Here is a 22,498-nt window from a genome sequence, read left to right on the forward strand (position 1 = left end):
TTTTAATGTCCTTACAGCTGCTGATGTTCCTATTACCAACTGCAGTATGGAGGAGTTTCAGTGCGCTTACGGCCGTTGCATCCTTGACATTTACCATTGCGACGGAGATGACGATTGTGGAGACTGGTCTGATGAATCAGATTGTGGTGAGTGCCTTTGGTCTTATCATCGGGAGATTAAACTCAAGTCAGAAGAGCAATGTTGACCCGATGCTCTCTGCAACTTGAGGATTCCAGAGACTCCTTAAACTGCGGGACTGTTTACACAATTTAATTTACAATTTACATCCGGTGAGCTCAGTGGGATCTGGTGCAGAGTGGACTATACAGTCAGCCTTGGGAAACATTATGCTGTACGGTTTCCAGGTGCAGCTTATGAAATATTTCTGGATTAATTGCTGTCTGTTTGAACCTGTACCTCACCCCAGAATGAAAGCAGCATGTTTGCACAGCCCCTGTGCTGCAGGTTTAAAGTTCCACTTGCCCTGATGATTAGAGCACTTGACACATCATTGGCCATTTAACTTGATTTATTATTATCTCATGGATTAGCATACAGTGAAAATTATTGATTCTTGCGCGCTCTTCAGACAAAGCATACCGTTCGTAGAGAAGGAAATGAGAGAGTAGAGAATGTAGTGTTACCGTCATAGCGAGGGGATAGAGAAAGATCAACTCAGTGAGACGTAGGTCCATTCAAAAGCCTGACGCCAGCAGGGAAGAAGCTGATCTTGAGTCGGTTGGTACGTGTCCTCAGATTTTTGTATCTTTTTCCCAAAGGAAGATGGTGGAAGAGAGAATGTCTGGGGTGCGCGGGGTCCTTAATTATGCTGGCTGCTTTGCCGAGGCAGCAGGAAGTGTAGACAGAGTCAATGGATGGGAGGCTGGTTTCGTTCCCCTTTGTGACACTCCATTCCTGCATTTTGTCCACAAGCAACACATTACTCCAATGTTGCAAATTGCTGTCTCAGAGTTCCAAGGTTAGGGGCACTGTGAGCTATAATTTCAAGTAGAAACAGATCATGTATCTGTGATGTATCTGGACAAGGACTGTTTTAATGTTTCTGATGGTAAATAGACTACCGCTTCCCTACAAAATGTTACCGCACAAGGAAAATAATTACAATTTGTACAAGACTCTCCAAAGTGCTTCCAAACGATAGTTAACCCTTTCTATTCTGAACAGAAATTTTTGTCAGAACTATCCTATGCCATTATTTTAAGTTTAAGTCTATTTATTAGTGTCACATTAACACTGCAATGAAGTTACTGTGACTAACCCCTACACCGGGATTTTATGACATCGCTTGGACGAGGCTCGTAAAATCCCGCCTGAGGCCAATGGAGAATTCTGTTCTGCGAACTGCACCCACCCAGGGTGGGTGAGGCAGTAATATTCCAGCCCCTAATTGCCACATTCCAGTGCCTGTTCGGGGACACTGAGGGAGAACTTAGCGCGGCCAGTGCACCCTAACCAGCATGCCTTTCAGACTGTGGGAGGAAACCGGAGCACCCAAAGGGAACCCACGCCGACACGGGGAGAATGTGCAGACTCCACACTGACAGTGACCCTGGCCGGGAATCGAACCCTGGTGCTGTGAAGCAGCAGTGTTTATGCTGTAACAATTAAGATAGTTTCTCTGAAGTAGTAGGAGTTCACTTTCAAAACGTGCTATTCACACAGAAACATAATTATCTTTCTTTTCATTTCCTTTCACTTCATCCTCTGAAGTTCTGCCCCTTCATTCCGGTATATTTGTCACTCCCTTGATTTGATGTATTATTGTCACGTGTATTTACATACAGTGAAAAGTACTGTTTCTTCCACACTGTACAGACAAAACATACCGTTCATAGAGAAGGAAACGAGAGAATGCAGAATATAGTGTTACCGTCATAGCGAGGGTGTAGAGAAAGATCAACTTAATGCGAGGTAGGTCCATTCAAATGTCTGACAGCAGAGAGGAAGAAGCTGTTCTTGAGTCGGTTGGTACATGACCTCAGACTTTTGTTACCTTTTCCTAATGGACGAAGGTGAGAGAGAGAATGTCCGGGGTGTGTGGGGTCCTTAATTATGCTGGCTGCTTTGCTGAGGCAGCAGGAAGTGTAGACTGAGATGGGAGGCTGGTTTGAGTGATGAATTGGGCTCCATTCACAACCTTGTGTAGTTTCTTGAGGCCTCGGGCAGAGCAGGAGCCCATACCAAGCTGTGATACAACCACAGCTTTGATCAGAAGGGTTCGATAACGGAATCACAGAACATCTCCCCAGTTAGCAGCAAGATGTTGTTGACATTGATTACCCGGCAGTGCCAGTCTGCCAGTGCGGGCAGGGGAGAGTCTTTCAGAGTCTGGAGGTTATTGAATCAGACAGGAAGGCTGTTTGATGGGCAGGTGTTTCTTGATGAAATCTGCTCCCAGAAGAGATTGGAGAAAGGTTGTGCCCTGAGTAGTGAGAATCACCCCTTGCCTCAGTGTGGCTGCTGGCTGTGTTCTAGGGTTCCTTGGTGCTGTGAGGCAGCAGTGCTAACCACTGTGCTACCATGCAGGTTGTGGGTGTCACTGGCTGGGCCAGCATTTACTGCCCATCCTTTACAACCCTACATTTCAGAAGATAGTTGGGAGCCACCTACACTGATGTGGGTCTGGAGTCACTGTTTTGCACGTTCCGAGTGCTGGATGAGAAGACATTCAGTTTGTAGGATTTGACAACAGGAACTGGTGAATAATTACAGGACAGATAAATATGCATCAACATTCGATTAGTTATCATCTATGCCTGGGGCACGCATCCATCTGTAGAAGGAGTCAGTAAATGAGGTTGGAATTGTTGATTGAAGGAGGAGCCCCGTTATTGTGGGGACATGGTCAATATCCATAAAAATGACCACTGATAGTTAAATGATAGCGTTTGGACTTTATGATTCAGTTGGAGATGTGAAAAGTGACGGTTTGTTCCGCTTGGTGTGATTTATATCTGACTGAACGCAGTCACTTACTGTTTTCCCCATGGTAAGGGTCAGAGCGACCTGAAGCATTCAGTAGCTGTTTAAAATTGAAGTGTTGAATTGAGTAATTTTGTTGGAGCGATTTCAGTGAGAGACTGTGGTTTGTAATATAATCCTGCAGTCATGTTTTCTAAGCTGCACCGATCACAGGAGCAAGAAGGAAGCAAGTAATTCGAAACCCTCCTGCCCAGGCATTTTGAGGCAACTATCAACTAATAAAAACTGTCTTCTACATGTGGCCAACAAATGGGAAAAGCAGGTTCCAAATTTTATTACATGTTCCTGTGTAGTATATCCATAGCTCACCTCTGATGGCATGTCTCTGTCTGAAATGATGTGCATTCACTTTCAAAGCCAGTTAGGCACACACACACAACTAACTTTCCTTCCTGTATATATGGTATAATTTTATCTTTTGTTACCCCAGGTGGTTATAAGTGTCCCTTCAGAGTGCGGGCGTTTTAGTTGGTCCCTAGTGGTTTTTTTTTGTTCATTTAAGTTTAAATGTATTTATTATCGTCACAAACAGGCTTACATTAACACTGCAGTGAAATTACCGTGAAAATCCCCTAGTTGCCGCACTCCGGTGCCTGTTTGGGTACACTGAGAGAAAATTTAGCATGCCCGATGCATCCTAACCAGCACATCTTTCAGACTGTGGGAGGAAACTGGAGCACCCAGGGGAAACCCACGCAGACACGGGGAGAACATGCAGACTCCACTAGACAGTGACCCAAGCTGGGAATCAAACCTGGGTCCCTGGCGCCGTGAGGTAGCAGTGTTAACCATTGTGTCTCCATGCAGAACTTGGGCGTCGCTGGCTGGGCCAGCATTTATCGTCCATCCCTAACTGCCCTCCATTTCAGAAGGTAGTTGAGCATCAGCCACATTGCTGTGGGCCTGGAGTCACATGTAGGCCAGACCAGGTAAGGAGGGCAGATTTCCTTCCCTGAAGGATATTAGTGAACCAGATGGGCTTTTCCGACAATCAACAATGGTTTCATGGTCATCGGTAGATTCTGAATTCCAGATTTTTTATCGGATTCAAATTTCACCATCTGCCATGGTGGGATCCGAGCCCAGATTCCCAGAATTTATCCGGGGTCTCTGGATTATTAATCCAGTGACGATACCACAACACCAATACACCACTGTGTCCCACCCTTCTCTCCATAAAACCTTCACCGTCCATGCCTTCTGCAAGATACAGGTTCAGATGTCAGATATTCTGCTGGATTTCATGGCTTCACTCGACCCAAGACCAGAAAATCCCACCCGAGGCAGTAAATGATCCTGAGGAGTATTGACAGGCAGAGAGATCTGGGTGCAAATGTCTACCGATCACTGAAAGTGGCAACGCAGGTGGATAAGGTAGTCAAGGAAGCGCACAGCGTGCCTGCCTTCATCAGTCAGAGTATTGGCAGGACATGCTGCAGCTGTACAGAACCTTGTTAGACCTCATTTGGAATATAGTGTTCAATTCTGGTCGCCACACTGCCAGAAGGATGTGGAGGTTTTGGAGGGGGTACAGAAAAGATTTACCAGGATGTTGCCCCTGGTCTGGAGGGTATTAGCTTTGAGGAGAGGTTGGGGAGATTTGGTTTGTTCTCACTGGAGCGATGGACATTGAGGGGAGACCTGATGGAGGTTTACAAGATTGTGAGAGTCACGAACAGAGTGGATAGTCAGATGTTCTTTCCTAGGGTAGAAAATCCAAATCCTAGGGGACATGGGATTAAGTGTTGGGGGGGGTAAGTTTAGAGGAGATGTCCGAGGTAAGTTTTTTACACAGAGGGTGGTGAATGTCTGGAACCCGCTGCCCGGGGAGTTGGTGGGAGCAGGTGCGATAGCGGGATTTAAAGGGCAATTAAACAAACCCGTGAATAGGATGGGATTGGAAGGATGCGGATTCTGTGTGCGCGTACAGTTTTAGTTGATCGGCACAGGTTTGGAGGGCTGAACGACCTGCTCCTGTGCTGTACTTTTCTTTGTTCTTTAGAATCGATGGCCCTTTCCATTATCCGCCACTCGCCCGCTCCGATTCCCGTGGCAGGGCAGTGGAATTCTGGCAATTTCCTCAGGTAAGCTCTGGCAGGTATTTTCACGGTGGTTTTGACACGGGAGTGAAATCTCACTCCCTGGCCGTGTGCAGCAGCCGTGCTGCGCAGTGGCTCCAGACCCAGACCCCCCTCAGCGCTGCAGTCACAGAGAAGCAATCGCGTCCCCTCCTGTGGCTCTATTGAATGAAGCTGGCCATAAGTCCCCTGATGCAGCAGAGTGCTGCTATTTTTAAAAGGGAAACGGACCCTTCCTGCCTTCCGAGGAAAGCACATAGTTTGTTCCCAGTAAAAATTCCCTCTCTGCATCAGATGTTTCACATCCGTCCCACAAGCGATCGCCCGGAATGAGACTTGACCGCGGTAGCTGCATATTTCTTGATGTGGAGATGCCGGCATCGGACTGGGGTGGGCACAGTAAGCAGTCTCACAACACCAGGTTAAACTCTAACAGGTTTATTTGGTAGCACGAGCTTTCGGAGCGCTGCCCCTTCATCAGGTGAGTGCCTAAGGCTCGTGCTACCTGTTAGACTTTAACCTGGTGTTGTGAGACTGCTCACTGTGCAAATCTTTTAGCAGCAACGTAAGATATAAGTGCAGACAAGAAGACTGATGGCTTTTTTGTCAATATTACGGTTTTTACAAGTAAGCAACTGTATTAAAAAAACAGAAAAGGATTAGGATTATTTTATGAGCGGTGATACAACTGTAGCATTTGATTCTGTCCATCTCGCCTTGATCTTTGTTCTCAAGAGATTTGATCCCCTCAGCCGCCTTCCCAGCTTCCAGCCCATTGATCTCCGTCCCTCGGTATAAATAGAAGCACGTCGCACGTTTAGAGATTTCACTCAGTTTTATACTCCAGCTGGAGGCTGCTTTGAGGATTGGCGACGGGAAACATCTTTATTTCAAAGCTGCCTGAAGCATTTCCATGTGCCTCACGGCTTAATTGTTCACGACTATAATTAAACTGCGGGGGTAATAAATGTGCAGGAGAGGAATGTCACAAGGATAAGCACTGCCAGAGTGATGGAGTCACATTACACTGTGTAAGATATACTGCAGAGTGGTCACAGCAGTGAAGGGTTGTGTCCGCACTGGCTCCCCCAGTGACTAATTCACCTAGTTCCCTGCCCGCCTTCTTTAAGTTTAGTTCATCTATTAATGTCACAAGTAGGCTTGCATTAACGCTGCAGTGAAGTTACTATGGAAATCCTCTAGTAGCCACACTCCGGCACCTGTCTGGGTACACTGAGGGGGAATTTAGCACGGCCAATCCCACCTAACCAGCACATCTTTCAGACCGTGGGAGGAAACCAGAGCATCCGGAGGAAACCCATGCAGACACTGGGAGAATGTGCAGACTCTGCACGGACCCAAGCTGGCAATCGAACCTGGATCCCTGGTGCTGTGAGGCAGCAGTGTGAACCACTGTGCTACCCAATTCTCCTCACAACCATGCACATTCTTCCTGTTCAGATAACAATCCAATTTCCTCTTGAATGGCCCAGTTGACCCCTGTCTCCAGTACACTCTTGCACAGCGCAATCCACACCCTAACCACTCGCTGTGTGAAAATCGTCTTCTTTTGCCAGTTCTGTGTCCTCGCGGAACGATTTTTTTTTTTACAATCCTCTCTGCACAGATCTTTTCTGATTCGGAATACCTCTCTCAGATTTCCTCTCTTCTCCAAGGAGAACAGTCCCAACTTCTTCCATCTATCCATCTACACCATCCCCAAGGGTTTTGGCAAATATCCCCAGGCTACCCTTACTTGTGTAATCCTGCCCCCTGTGGGAAATATCAAAAGAATTTGGATGGTGGCATTTCTGGGGTGAAGGGTTTATCTTCTGTGGACAGGGTGGGCCTCTCTCCATTCAGGTTTAGGAGAATGAAAGAACAAAGAACAACACAGCACAGGAAACAGGCCCTCCGGTGATCTTATTGAAACAAATAGTATTCTGAGGGGAATTGATATGGAATCCGACAGTGCAGAAAGAGGCCATTTGGCCCATCGGATATGCACCAACAACAATTCCACCCAGACTCTATTCCCTAATCCCTAACCCTAACCCCACATATTTACCCTGCCAGCTCCCCTGACAGTGAGGACAATGTAGCATGGCCAAGCTACCTAACCTGCACATCTTTGGACTATGGGAGGAAACCGGAGCACCCAGAGGAAACCCATGCAGACACGGGGAGGATGTGTAAACCCCAGAGCGGACGCTGAGAGGATGTTGGGGGAAACACTGTAACTAGAAAAATGTCTAAGAATAATGGGTCTCCCATTTCAGACGGAGATAAGGAGGAAATAATTCCCTCAGAGGATTGTTACTCAGTGGAATTCTCTTCCCCAGATACAGAGGAGGCTGGCTCATTGAATATATCCAAGACTGAAGTCGAGATATTCTTGACTAATGAGGGAGTCAAAGGTATCGGGGTGTACGGGATAGTAGAGTTGAGGTCACAATCAGGTCGGCCGTGATGTTACCAAATGGTGGAGCAGGCTTGAAGGGCCAAATGGCCTACTCCTCCTCCCAATTTGTGTCAAATTACACCTCTCATTCCAAAAAGAGATCACATTGATGAGAATGTTTGTGGTCTCGGTATGTCTCCGTGGCACTCAGAATTCACTGTTCTCCGTTTTCAGCTATGGTTTATATTGTACATTCTGACATGGACGTTCTTCTTCGATAGAGATAGGATATAGAACCATCCAGAAATAAACCTGATGAGGTGCAATGGGGGCTCTGAGTAAACGATTGTGGGAGCTGCAATGGAAGAGAAATTCTACCTTTGAGAAGTTTTAAATTGTGACCTTCCTCACCGGAGAGTACAGACAGCGTGCTTTCAGAACAGTTTTGGAGCAGTGATATTTAAGCGCAGCCGCTGAGATGGGCTCTGAGGAGACTCTCAAAAGCAAAGGGGGAAATGGAAAGCAGGATAATTTATGGAGTGTTCCAGCGAGTTACAACTGGGGACAGTCGAGAGAGGGAAATGCCGAGAAGCTGGGTATGTGCCCTGGAGGCTGGAGCAGCACGGTGGCACAACGGTTGGCACATATTGGCAAATATCCCCAGGCTACCCTTACTTGTGTAATCCTGCCCTCTGTGGGAAATATCAAAAGAATTTGGACGGTGGTATTTCTGGGGTGAAGGGTTTATCTTCTGAGGACAGTTTGGACAGGTTGGGCCTCTCTCTATTGAAGTTTAGGAGAATGAAAGGTGATCTTATTGAACGAATAGCGTTCTGAGGGGACCCGGGTTCGATTCCCGGCTTGAGTCACTGTCTGTATGGACTTTGCACATTCTCCCCGTGTCTGCAGGGGTTTCCTCCGGGTGCTCCGATTTCCTCCCACTGTCTGAAAGACGTGCTGGTTAGATGTATTGGCCGTGCTAAATTCTCTCTCAGTGTACCCAAACAGGCGCCAGAGTGTGGCGACTCGGGCATTCTCACAATAACTTCATCGCAGTGTTATTGTCTACTTAGGACACTAATAAATAAAGTTAAATCTCAACTATAAATGTAGGTCGTTGGCTGGGCTACAGGGCTGGTGGAAATAGGAGAAGTGGAAATGTTCACAAGTGAGATCAAAGATTTGATAAGAGAGAGTGAGGTAGTGGAGATTGCTGGGGAGTTTAATGAGGTGGAGGACACGGATTTGAGCAGATAGAATTTGGGCAGCTGGGTGTCTGAGAGAGTTGCCAAGCTCGAGTCTTTGTGGTCCTCAGTTTGTGGAAGAGGATTTTGGTGGCAGTGTGGTCAGATAGCGAAGGGCAGTGACTGTAGAGACAGGAGAAGCCGGTTTTACTGACAGACGGGGGATTAGAGTCTTCATTCAGATTGAAGAAGATATTGAGATTGTAAACGCATTGTGCGGATTGCACTCGTAACTCAGTGGGTGCTGCAGTCATGGGAAAAGCCTCAGTGGCTTTGGACAGAGCTGAGTGAGCAAGGCTTATATTCACAGCGTTCAGCTGGAAAAGGTACTGCAAAAGAAACATAGAAACTAGAAGCAGGAAGAGGCCATTCAGCCCTTACAGCCCTTCCATTCATCTTCATTACCATGACTGATTATCGAACGCAATATCTGACCCCCTCTGGGTGAAACAATTTCTCCTCGCCTCAGTTCTAAAAGATTTGCCCATTATCCTCCAGCTATGACAAAGGGTCATCGAGACTCAAAGTGTTGGCTCCATTCTCTCCCCACAGGTGCTGTCAGACCTGCTGAGATTTTCCAGCATTCTCTGTTTTTGTGACCTCTAGTTCTGGACTCCCCCACCATCGGGAACATTCTTTCTGAATCTGCCCTGTCTAATCCTGTTAGAATTTTATACGTTTCTATGAAATCCCCTCTCACCCTTCTGAACTCCAGTGAATATAATCCTAACCAATGTAATCTCTCCTCATACGACAGACCTGCCAACCCAGGAATCAGCCTGGTAAACACTCGCCGTACTCCCTCTACAGCAAGGACACCCTTCCTCAGATAAGGCACCAAAACTGCACACAATACTCAATTTCAGTGACAATCTGACAGGACAGAGAGAATCGTGGAATTGAAGATGTAGATAGAGATTAAACTGTTTTTTATTTGCCCAGATAGCATTAACTTTCTGATTTACTTCTGAAGGTTAATGCTGTTTCTGGGTAATCCCTCTGAGGTGCGTGCTGTAAATGAGGTTAGAGGTGGATCTTGGGAACACATCGGGAGGTTTTGTTTACTTGCTTCGTTCCTTCGGAAACCACCTTTTTCCCTTCGGGGAATAGTGCAGAGGTTTTGGAAGGATTAACAGGATTATCATTACCACGTCATGAGCAATCTTGCGGCTAACAAGGCCTGGAACGGCACGGTGGCACAGTGGTTAGCACTGCTGCCTCACGGCGCCAGGGAGCCGGGTTCGATTCCCGGCTCGGGTCATTGTCTGTGCGGAGTCTGCGCATTCTCCCCGTGTCTGCATGGGTTTCCTCCGGGTGCTCCGGTTTCCTCCCACAGTCTGAAAGCCGTGCTGGTTAGGGTGCATTGGCCGCGCTGAATTCTCCCTCAGGTGCCGGAGTGTGGCGACTCAGGGATTTTCACAGTAACTTCATTGCAGTGTTAATGTAAGCCTACTCGTGACACTAATAAATAAACTTCCACAATCGGGAGAATTTCAAATGTGGTTAATTAGACTTTGTTCGAGTGCCTGGGTGGAAAGGATTTTTAATACCAGCCTTGGTTTAGTCACGATCTTTTGTGAGTTGGTGTGTTTTGAGATGTGTTCTGTGCAGTAAGTCCAAATGGAGCAACATTAGTTTGTGCAACTGGACCCATTTCAATTGGAGAAGGCAGCTCGCTGGGAACCTCTAGTGGGCGATTCATAGAAAGGCAGCAGCATGACCCAGCAAGGGGCTTCCCCATCTCAGTGCTCCAAATTACAATCAGGAGACTTCTGACTTTTTGCATTTAACAGATTATCAGGTTTTAATCTCCCAGAAAAGCTTCATAAAACTATTCCCTGTTACTGTTTTTGGGAGGGATTCCAATAAAAATCCCCCCACAGTCTTGGTCGTTCGTAAATATCCGGCGGGATTTTCCAGCCTCGCTGGCCCCGAAACCGGAAAAACCCGCCCGAGGTCAGTGGACCTTTCCGTGGTCCGCCCCGTGCCCGCTCCGATTCCCATGGCGGGCGGGATGGTAAAATTCGCCCCAATGAGTTTGTGGGCGGCACGGCGGCACAGTGATTAGCACTGCTGCCTCACAGTGCCAGGGACCTGGGTTCGATTCCCAGCCTGGCATGGTATGTGTATGTGTGTGCGTGTGCGTGTGTGTGTGTGTGCATGTGTGTGTGTAGGTGTGTGCGTGTGTGTGTAAGTGTGTGTGTGTGTGTGTGCATGTGTGTGTAGGTGTGTGCGTGTGTGTGTGTGTGTGCTGTGTATGCATGTGTGTGTCTATGAGTGTGTGTGTGTGTGGTGCGTGAATGTGTGTCTGAGGTGAGTGTGTTAATGTGGAGTTTGCACATTCTCCCCGTGTCTGCGTGGGTTTCCTCCAGGTCCTCCCACAGTCCAAAAGACGTCCGGGCCAGGTGGATTGGCCATGCTAAGTTGCTCTTTAGTGTCAATGGCACCAGCTAGGGTAAATGCATGGGGTTATGGGGATAGACCCTGGGTGAGATTGTTGGTGCAGCCTTGATGGGCCGAATGGCCTCCGTCTGCACGGTAGGGATTCTAAAACGGAAGCTCCGACCCTTGACCGCGCACTAATTTAGTTTTCCTCTGCAGCATCCCATCACCCGTGTCGCTCGGGTGAGTTTCTGTGTAACAGTGGGCTTTGTATCAACGCTGGCTGGAGATGCGACGGAGACTTTGATTGTGATGACCAATCTGACGAGAAGAATTGCAGTGAGTTTCTTTTTAATCTTAAACCACATTCCTCAAACAAGCACAAATATTCTGGGGAAACAGTTGGCATCAAACATCCCAGTTTCAATGGCTGGGTCATCAGAGGAAAGATATAAAAAGTATTCTGTTTATCCTTGTCCAGCTGCCTCACAATGCACTAGTGACCAGTTCCGCTGCAAGTCAGGCCGCTGTGTCCGCTTGTCGTGGCGATGTGACGGAGAGGATGATTGTTCCGATAACAGCGATGAAGACGACTGCGAGAAAGCAGGTGACAGCGGGGATTGTTAAATATCATTGCAGTTTGATATAGAATCACACAGAGCAGGAAGAGGCCATTCTGCCCATCGAGTCTGCACCGTCTCTCCGAAAGAGCATCTTACCCAGGCTCTCCTCTTCGCCCAATCCCCATCGCCTCGCACATTCACCATGGCCAATCCACCCAACCTGCACACCTTTGGACTGTGGGAGGAAACTGGAGCACCCGGAGGAAACCCACACAGACACGGGGAGAACATGCATACACACACACACACACACACACACACACACACACACAGACACACACACACACACACACATGCACAGCACACATACAGACACACACACACATGCACACACAGCACATATACAGACACACACACACCCACACTCACACACACACATGCATAGACACACACACACATTCACACACAGCACATGCTCACACACTCACACCAGACACACACACTCACAGACGAGAACACACACACATGTGCAATCATGGCTGTAATTCATATAAGATCCGTGACAGTCACATTAATTCATGTGAACCTGGTTGTTTTAATACATCAGTATTATCATTTTACCCAATCCATGGCAGCATCAGATTTGGGGCAAGTGATGATTTTTTATTCTTTCACGGGATGTGGGTGTCACTGGCAGGGCCAATATTTGTTGCCCATCCCTGGAACTGAACATTTATTTCAGAGAACATTTGAGAGTCAGCCACGTTGCTGTGACTCTGGAGTCACATGTAGGCCAGACCGGGTAAGGACGGCAGATTTCCTTCCCTATTGCACATTAGTGAACCAGGTGGGTTTTTATAACAATTGATGATAATTGTCATGGTCAGTGTTACTGAAACTAGTTTTCAATTCCAGATTAATTGAATTTAAATTTCATCCGATGCCACACTGGGATTTGAACCATGTTCTCAGAGCGTCAGCCTGGGCCTCTGAATTGCTAGTCCAGTGAGCTTACCACTACACTGTCCATCTCCCGATTTCAAGGGAAGGAAACGATGCCTGGTGCTTCCTGATTTTCCGTTAGGCAGCAGCGTTGGATAAACCTCCCTGTCCATGTGTAGATTCAGACAGGTTGCTCCAGAGATGTTAACTCTCCTTTGCTCCCTAACAGAACAGCCTCACTGTGCCCCGGATCAGTTCACATGCGGCACTGGGCGATGCATCGGGCAACGGAAAGTCTGCAATGGTGCCATGGATTGCCAAGACGGCAGTGACGAAATCCCACATCAGAACTGCCGTAAGTCATCAGAAGCACGATGACGTATTTTATGAAATTAATTTTTGCGTGGAGTCGGTGATTGGGATTTTCCATGGGACTCGTGGTGGGGGAATCAGCAGCCCAGACGGAAGTCCATTGACTTTTGGGAAGGCCGGATGATCTCGGCAATGGGCGATGTCAGAAAATCCCATTGGATATCTGATCTTCCACAGCGCCAACTCTCATTATCCAAGATGTTTATGGCAGGATTCTGTTATCGGCAGACAGACTCCTCACCGCCTCCCCCTCCCCTCCACTGGCATTGCGACACGACCCTCACCCCCACCCTGCTCCTCGCCAAGGCTCCCCGTGGCAATAGAGGGGCTGAGGAGCTGCCGGCCCTCTGATTGACTGGTAACCCATGGAGGCCAGGTCATCCTGCCATTTTGTTAGAATGTGACCGACGACAACTTTGTATTGGATGTGATGTGACCAATGGGAACAAGACGTAAGGGTCAGCTGACCCAGCAGACCATGGAACCAGTTGCAGAGTGATGCAATAGTCAGCTGATCAGCTGGTTCACTACAAGTAAGGAACTGTGTAGAACTGTGGGGAGTTTGGAGTGGCCCAGGGCGAGGCCACAAGTTTGGAGTAATGATGTTTCTTTATTAAGCCCTTTCTTTGATTTATAAGTTGGAGTAAGTGTTGTTGTACTTTGTAGAGTTCCTTCCGAAGGAACATGCCTGGGGGGAGGCGGGGAGGGTGGGGGCCGCTCACAAGTGTGAAGGTGGCTGGGGTTTGCCCGCTTCCAGTATTCCGGCTGGCAGCCGCCACCCATGTCAAATCCCGGTCAGTTGGGTAGACCGGGGCTCACGGGTTATCCACGGCAGTTACGATGTGCAAGAACTCATTTTGTGCTTTGGAAATCAGGTGAACTGTCTGAAGAGGAGAGCTGCAATGTGAATAACGGTGGGTGTGCACACAAGTGCCAACAGATCCGCGGCATCGTGCAGTGTACCTGCCACACAGGCTACCGACTGACGCAGAATGGAAAACTGTGCCAAGGTAAGCCCCAAAAACAGTCGCTTCTTCATTTAAAAACCCTGCTGAGTTCCCTCAGCATCCAGACACCCCCCTCTTTTTAAAAATTCGATTTGATTTATTATTGTCACATGTATTAGTATACAGCATTGTTTCTTGTGCACTGTACAGACAAAGCATACCATTCATAGAGAAGGAAAGGAGAGGGTGCAGAATGTGGTGTTACAGTCATAGCTAGGGTGTAGATCAACTTAGTGCGAGGTAGGACCATTCAAAAATCTGACAGCAGTGGGGAAGAGGCTGTTCTTGAGTCGGTCGGTACATGACTTCAAATTTTTGTATCTTTTTCCCAATGTAAGAAGGTGGGAGAGAGAATGTCCGGGGTGCGTGGGGTCCTCAGTTGTGCTGGCTGCTTTGAGGCAGCGGGAAGTATCGACAGTATCAATGGATAGGAGGCTGGTTTGCGAGATGGATTGGGCTACATTCACGACCTTTTTTAGTTCCTTGCGGTCTTGGGCAGAGCAGGAGCCCAGACCAAGCTGTGATACAACCAGAAAGAATGCTTTCTATGGTGCCTCTGTAAAAGTTGGTGAGATTCGTGGCTGACATGCCAAATTTCCTTAGTCTTCTGAGAAAGTAGAGGCATTGATGTTGGTGGGCTTTCTTAACTATAGTGTTGGCCTGGGGGGACCAGGAGGGGTTGTTGGTGATCTGGACACTTAAAAACTCCCGACCGTTTCTATTGATGAAAATCCTGCGGCGATGTAGGGTCTCTGTGAAAGAGGGAGCAGGGAGGCCAAATTGTCCATTGTTAATGGGGTTGATTGGGCAGTGAGAAACTAAAGGAAGATACAGAGATACTGACTGTCCTGGATCCAGGGACATCTGACCACAGTAGCTCCAGCTGTTCCGTGGAAAACGTCTCATCAAAGATTTCCCAGTAAGATTCACATCCTCTGAGTGAGAATTCACATTGCAACCTTTGATTAATGCAAAGTTAACTGTCGCTTCACAAGGCGACAGCCAACTTATCGAGAAAACATTCCATTTTTGTACCAGCATTCAGTTAAAGAAGGAGCTTTTTTATTTCACTGTTTGCCTGGGGTTGATGTTGTTAATCATTCAGATCCGTACAGTTTAAGTTTCATATTTATTTATTAGTTTCACAACTGGGCTTACATTAACACTGCAATGAAGTTACTGTGAAAATCCCCTGGTCACCACACTCCAAAGCCTGTTGAAGTACACTGAGGGAGAATTTAGCACGGTCAGTGCACCTAACCAGCACGTCTGTGGGAGGAAGTCGGAGCATCCGGAGGAAACCCACACAGACATGAGGAGAATGTGCGGACTCTGCACAGTCACCCAAGCCAGGAGCCGAACCCAGGTCCCTGGCACTGTGAGGCAGCATTGCTAACCACTGTGCCATCGTGCTACTATCTGAATGATATCGATGAGAATCAGTGCTTCCAAGTATATTTTTTGGAACTGCGGTTGTCCCTCCTCAGTGGGTTGTTGCAATTACATTTCCAGAATGAAATGAATATCAGCTTCAAAAGCAGACTGGTCAAAGGCTCCATAATACCTCAAAAATATACAGAATGGCGTGTCAGACCCTTCGTTCAGGCAGACAGGAATGGGGCCTGAACCAGGCAGTGCCATGGATGTGCTAACATTGAGAAAATAAAACTCAAGCCTGCAGGACTCTCATTCTCCTCCAGTCATTTCTACATTCACCACTTTTGTTCACTAGTTCACTAGAAGGTTCACCAGGCTGATACCGGAGATGAGGGGGTTAGGCTATGAAGACAGATTGAATAGACTGGGTCTGTACTCGTTGGAGTTTAGAAGGATGAGGGGAGATCTTACAGAGACGTATAAGATAATGGAGGGGATGGATAGGGTAGAGGTAGAGAGACTCTTCCCGCTCAGAAAGGACAGCAGGACTAGAGGGCACAGCCTCAAGATAAGTGGGGGGGAGCAGTTTAGATCGGAGTTGAGGAGGAACTTCTTCACTCAAAGGGTGGTGAATCTCTGGAATTCTCTGCCCGTTGAAGTGGTGGAGGCTGCCTCGCTAAATATATTTAAGTCACGGGTAGATAGGTTTCTGATAGATAAGGGAATTAAGGGTTATGGGGAGAAAGCGGGAAAGTGGAACTGATCCACTTCAGATCAGCCATGATCTTATTGAATGGCGGGGCAGGCTCGAAGGGCTAGATGGCCGACTCCTGCTCCTATTTGTTATGTTCTTACTTTTTGTTGATTTTTCTATTGCAAGTAAAGTGAGCCAATCATTGGTAAATCCGCAAGTTGAGTTCTGGCCTCTTCACGTCCTGCTTCCCTTTCTGTGTAGCTTCTCATCTTCACGTGTCTTGTTCAGTTGCCAGCCTCGACTCGGCTAACTATCTAACTCCCTCTTGAATCCCTGCATTGAGCCTGCTGCCAGCACTTTTCCGGGCGGTGCAGCAGAATTGTTCCATGATAGAAGGAGGCCGTTTGGCCCATCGTGTCCGTACCGGCCCTCCGAGTGAGCATCATGGCTGAATGCTGTTCCCTTGCCTTTTCCCCGTACCCCTTGTGCATTGTTTCTCCGGAAATGTGCCAGCCTTAATGAGGGGTGGTTCGCTATTCCTAGTTTCCTGGATTGTTCTGGAGATACCAATAACTCTGGGCCTTTTTCCCAGTTGGGTTTGGTCTGTGATGCAGTAAGACCTGGCTGGCTTCAATAAAATGCTTTACTCGCGACACGAAATGAGATTGTGCAACTTTAACCCAGTGCCAATTGGTTTGGCCAAACAACATAAGGCTGCCTGAATTGGGCACTCTTGGCACCTGATTTGACCCATAGCTGAAGGTGGTTTGAATAGAACTCAATGTGGTGCCAGTTGGCTGCTCTTTTGGGATTGTGGCAAAGGACATTGTTTGGACAGAGTAGAGGGAGTTTAGCTCTCCATGTAGCCTGAGTATGGAGCGAAATGCCAATGGGTTTGATTTCTTGCAAATATTATAGAACCTCAGGATCCCTAGAGTGCAGAGAGAAGCCATTTGGCCCATCGAGTCTACACCAACAACAATCCCACCCAGGCCATATCCCAGTAACCCCAGATATTTCCCCCCATAACCCCACATGTCCCACTAACCTACGCATCCCGGGACACTACAGGGCAACTTAGCGTGACCAATCCACCTAACCTGCACATTTTTGGACTGTGGGAGGAAACCGGAGCGCTCGGAGGAAACCCATGCAGACATGGGGAGAACGTGCACACTCTGCACAGTGACCGAAGCCAGGAATTGAACCCCAGGTCTCTGGAGCTGTGAGGCAGCAATGCTAACCACCATTTTTAAACGGTATCACCGAGAGTATTATTTGATGATGTAAGTATCACAGAGATACATTACCAGTATTGTGTTAACGGCTGTGCTGATTCCGACAGATATTGATGAGTGTGCAGAGGATGGATACTGCAGTCAAGGCTGTACCAACTTAGAGGGCGGATTCCAGTGCTGGTGTGTCCAGGGCTATGAACTGCGGCCTGACAAACGAGGCTGTAAAGCACTCGGTGAGTATCCTTTCGGAATCATTTCTTATAGAATTGCTTCAAAAGTTGCCATATCTAACCAGAGAGAAACAAATCTTTTATATTCCTGATACTCCTAACTCTAGCACAGCTTCATGTTTGTCATCCACATAGAATACTTTCTTTGGAACAGTTTGCTGTGGTAAAGTTGTTACTTTCATGCAAGTTTTTATTTATTCTGACACGGGATGTGGACATCGCTGGCAAGGCCAGCATTTGTTGACCATCCCAAATGTCCTTGAACTGAATGGTTGCTAGGCCATTTCAGAGAGTAGTCAAAAGCCAACCACGTCGCTATGGGTTTGGAGTCACGTGTAGGCCACAGTAAGAAGTCTCACAACACCTGATGAAGGAGCAGTGCCTCAAAAGCTCGTGATTCCAAGTAAACCAGTTGGACTTTAACCTGGTGTGTGTGAGACTACCTACTGGGCCCACCCCAGCCCAACGCTGGCTTTTCCACGTGACATGCAGGCCAGACCAGGTAAGCATGGCAGATTTCCTTCTTTCCACAGCCCAAAGATGTGCAGGTTATGTTGATTGGCCATGCCAAATTGTCCCTTAGATTCAGGGTAAATATGTGGGGTTACAGGGATAGGGCCTGGGTGGGATTGTTGTTGGTGCAGACTCGATGGGCCGAATGGCCTTCTTCTGCAGTGTTGGGATTCTATGATCCTGTGATTCTCGAGGATATTAGTGAGCCAAGTGGGTTTTTACAACAATTAATGATAGTTTCATGGTCATCGTTACTGAGACAAAGAGCAAAGAACAACACAGCACGGGAAACAGGCCCTTCGGCCCAATGAGCCTCTGCCGCCATTTTAACATTATGAGTGCCCATGACCTTTGTCTACGCCTATTGGGGAAGATTGAGGGAAGACTAGTTTAGGGACAATTTGTTACACCAATCAGCCTAAGAGCACGTCTTTGGGATGTGGGAGGAAACCAGAACACCCGGAGAAAACCCATGCAAGCACGGGGAGAATGTGCAAACTCCCACAGACACCGGCCCAAATCCATGTATCTGCACAGCAAACAGTGATAGTCACTGAGCTGTCGTGTTGCCCGTCAGTTGGTCCAGTTTAAGCGTACACTAACGACGTGAAGCACTAGGCAACTCTCGAAGCAACATCCAAGAGCAGCCCTCACACGACCCCCCGCGTGTATGTCCCTTGTTGGTCAACAAGACGGACCAAAAGCCGGAGACTTTCCCAATTCCCAGACTCTGTTCTCATCTATTAATTGAATTTCAATATCTCCAGCTACATTGGTGGGATTTGAACCCATGTCTTCAGAATCTGGGTCTCTGGATTACCAGTCCAGTGTTAATACCACTATGTCACCATCATGCCATGGTTGTGACTATTCCCATCTACCTGGGTGCAAAGTTGGATTGATTCAAGCCACTTTGTCCACATTCGTGTCTACAAAGCTTCACAACGTTACAATAGGGACTTTCAGAACCTGATTCTTCCACAGTTTGTGAGTGATTAAATCTCAGAGGGCTCTTGAAATCCTGTTGACTGAAGTGCATCCGTTAATGTTGCCCGTGTGTGTACTTTTTATTATCCTAAGGACCAGAACCAGTGCTGCTGTTTGCAAACCGCATCGATATTCGCCAGGTTCTCCCCCGCCGATCGGAGTACACGCTCCTACTCAACAATCTGGAGAATGCGATTGCCCTGGACTTCCACCACAGTAAGGAGCTGGTCTTCTGGTCTGATGTGACCCTGGACCGCATCATGAAAGCGAACCTGAATGGGAGTAATGTGGAGGAAGTCGTGTCAACGGGTCTCGAGAGTCCAGGTACGGATCAGTTTAACACGGTGAACATTTAAAAATATCATTGCTTAACACAGATGGATAAGAGAGTAAAGCAGACATACAGCATACTTGTCTTCATCGGTCAGGACATTGAGTATAAAAATTGGTAGGTCATGTTGTACAGAACCCTTAGTTAGGCCTCATTTGGACTATTGTGTACAATCCTGGTCACCACACTACCAGAAAGATTTGGATGCTTTGGAGAGGGGGCAGAAGAGGTTTACCAGGATGTTGCCTGGTCTGGAGGGTATTAGCCGTGAGGAGAGGTTGGATAAACTTGGTTTGTTCTCACTGGAATGACGGAGGCTGAGGGGCGACCCGATAGATGTTTACAAGATCATGAGAGGCACGGACAGAGTGGACAGTCAGATGCTTTTTCCGAGGGAAGTCAAGTACTAGGGGACAGAGGTTTAAGGTGTGTGGGGAAAAGTTTAGAGGAGGTGTGCGAGGCAAGTTTTTTTACACAGAGGGTGGTGGGTGCCTGGAACGCGTTGCCCGGGGAGGTGGTGGGAGCAGGTACGATAATGGCATTTAAGGGGCATCTCGACAAATACATGAATACAATACAAATGGAAGGATATGGATTCTGTAAATGCATATGGTTTTAGGCAGGCGTCCTGGTCAGTGTAGGCTTGGAGGGCCAAAGGGACTGTTCCTGTTCTTTGTTTTGTTTGTTAATATGTCACAGGCTGAGTAGAAAGCCTGTTCTGTGTGGTGATATCAAGCAATACATTGGAAATGAGCCGTCGCCTTTCGACGTGTGAACATCACTGTCCATATTTTGCACAGGTTTAAAATGCTCGTTTGCAAACCGAACATAATCTTTCCTCCGGAGGTGGGACAGCATTCTCCGTCCGTGCACATCCCAAGACCGGGAATTCCCACCCCGGCTCAACACACCTTTAACCGGTCCACCAAATTCTCTGTCTCGCCCGCTACGATTCCCACGGAGGGCGAGACGGGAGAATTTCCACCATGGTGGGTGATGTGGTCTGGGCACTGCAGCATGCCAACGGGTGGTGAGGTGCCTGGATTCCTTACCCGCTGCTGGCCTCTTTGTTCATGGCTTTGAGCAGCCCAGCGTACACAGCGATGTCCTTGGGTCTTACCCACGTAATCAGCGGCAAACCCCTCCTCCCTTCTGGCAAGTTTGACCTTCGACCTTGATGTCATTAGACATTCAGCCAGAGAATTTCCAGCGTGTAGTATCTGAGCCCCTTCTCTTCTCAGGAAATTCACAGTCTACAAAACAGTGGTGAGAAGGACGGGGGATTAGTTTTAGCTGATAATGTGAATCAAACGATAACAAATTTGCAGGCCGGACAATATTCTTTTGCCTTGATGCCAAATAAGTATAATTGCTTGATGGTGCACAACTTGAATGTTTCTGAAATGAGACACATGTTATCGAAGTTTTTCATCTCCGACTCATCAGGACGAATGCCAGGTATCAAGCAATCGCAACAATTTATGCAAAAGGTTATGTGCAAACAAAAGGAATGCGTTCAAGCCTTGCACCTTCTTGAGTTATCCAGGAGCTTGGGGAGCCTATTGGCGAGCCCCTTGCTTTCTCCATGGCAACGGCCTGGCCAGTCAGAGACGACTCACCAACCAGCGAGCTTCCTTTTCTCCTGTAAATTGATGTGATCGTTCATACCCCGCCCCCCTTGCAGCCCACCTCTTCACACCATTCCCCCCGCACCCCCCACAATCCCCCACCTCCATATTTTGAATCTCTGCACTAGACTTTAAGTTAAAGTTTATTTATTAGCCACAAGTAAGGCTTACATTAACACTGCAGTGAAGTTACTGTGAAATTCCCCCAGTCGCCACACTCCGGCGCCTGTTCGGTCAATGCATCTAACCAGCACGTCTTTCAGACTGTGGGAGGAAACGGGAGCACCCAGAGGAAACCCACGCAGACACGGGGAGAGGGTGCAAACTCCACACAGACAGTGACCCGAGCTGGGAATCGAACCTGGGTCCCTGACGCTGTGAGGCAGCAGTGCTCACCACTGTGTCACCGTGCCGCCCAGCCTAGACTAGAGATGATCAAATGGAAGGGCAAGAAATGCAAAGTGTTATTGTGTCCAAGCCGAAACCAGGACACAGCGTTGTTCTTTATTGAAGGAGCTTGTTGACTTGTTCAGTCTCACCGCTCTCCTGTCACTCAACCCAGTGTCCCAGCCATCCCCTCAAACACCCACCACCTGTTTCTCTTAGCCACAATGACGTAATGGACATGAACAAATTTTAACAATGTAACTGACATGGACAGGATCAACTTGATACTGCTTCCCTCTCTGAACAGAGGCACACAGTGACTGCAAAACCCGCTGAACTGCAGATACCAACCATTCACACAAACATTCGCCACCCGATTAATTCTCTGCCTTGTGCTCGGCACAAAGCTGAACTTTCTCCAGCTACACATCCATCACTAACGCATGGGACTTCGGTCCCTCACGTTCCTCCTGTGCATTTGGAAATGTGTACTGTCTATTAATACCCGAGCTGTTTAAAAACTCCTTGGATTTAAGTTCCCTCCGGAGCCCAGAACATTTGGTGTGGTTGGAGTTTGATTAAAATCGATTGAAATCTTTGGCCAGCAGGGTCCAGGGGGAAGGGTGTAGTTTGCTGAAATTTTCTAATTTCTAAATTTGTCTGCATTATTTTAGTTTTGTTGACATTTCTGACTTAAGCCAGCAAAGACATTTATAGATAATTCTGAACTGCATTGTTTCTGATCTATATCTATCCAGTGTTTTGGCGAATTAAGATGTTTATTTTCACTGGCGTCTGGTGAGGAAATGACAGCAAGCTAATTATAAAATGGTTGAAACCACGGAGAGGACAGAAGGTTTCATATTCTGTCAATTATTTTCTTCTGGTTTTTATAGCAGTGTGAGTCACTCTGATGTGAGTCAAGGAAATGTTTCAGCTGTATCTCATATACATTTGTGTCTGACTACAGAGAGAGATTTAGGTACAGCTTTGCGGTTCTTGAGGATGCTGACAGCAGCTTGTGTGATGTCTCCCAAAAAAATTTGGGCAGCACAGTGGTTAGCACGGCTGCCTCACAGCACCAGGGGCCTGGGTTCGATTCCCAGCTCGGGTCACTGTCT

The 22,498-nt window shown here is 47.6% G+C and overlaps 1 protein-coding gene across 3 annotated transcripts in view; it reads left to right on the top strand.

Annotated features, from left to right (window-relative positions):
* The window catches only part of lrp4 (low density lipoprotein receptor-related protein 4), a 397,853-nt gene that overhangs the window by 285,347 nt on the left and 90,008 nt on the right, over positions 1 to 22,498 (top strand). For all 3 annotated transcript variants that reach the window (XM_080189863.1, XM_080189864.1, XM_080189865.1), the window contains exons 6-12: positions 18 to 146; positions 11,328 to 11,447; positions 11,590 to 11,715; positions 12,843 to 12,968; positions 13,861 to 13,995; positions 17,409 to 17,534; positions 19,125 to 19,355. In XM_080189863.1, the coding sequence (XP_080045989.1) occupies positions 18 to 146; positions 11,328 to 11,447; positions 11,590 to 11,715; positions 12,843 to 12,968; positions 13,861 to 13,995; positions 17,409 to 17,534; positions 19,125 to 19,355 (993 nt within the window). The remainder of the gene's footprint in view (positions 1 to 17; positions 147 to 11,327; positions 11,448 to 11,589; positions 11,716 to 12,842; positions 12,969 to 13,860; positions 13,996 to 17,408; positions 17,535 to 19,124; positions 19,356 to 22,498) is intronic.

The sequence above is a fragment of the Carcharhinus amblyrhynchos genome, chromosome 6 (genome assembly GCF_965287045.1).
Source record: "Carcharhinus amblyrhynchos chromosome 6, sCarAmb.v2.hapA, whole genome shotgun sequence".
NCBI classification, from domain to species: domain Eukaryota; kingdom Metazoa; phylum Chordata; class Chondrichthyes; order Carcharhiniformes; family Carcharhinidae; genus Carcharhinus; species Carcharhinus amblyrhynchos.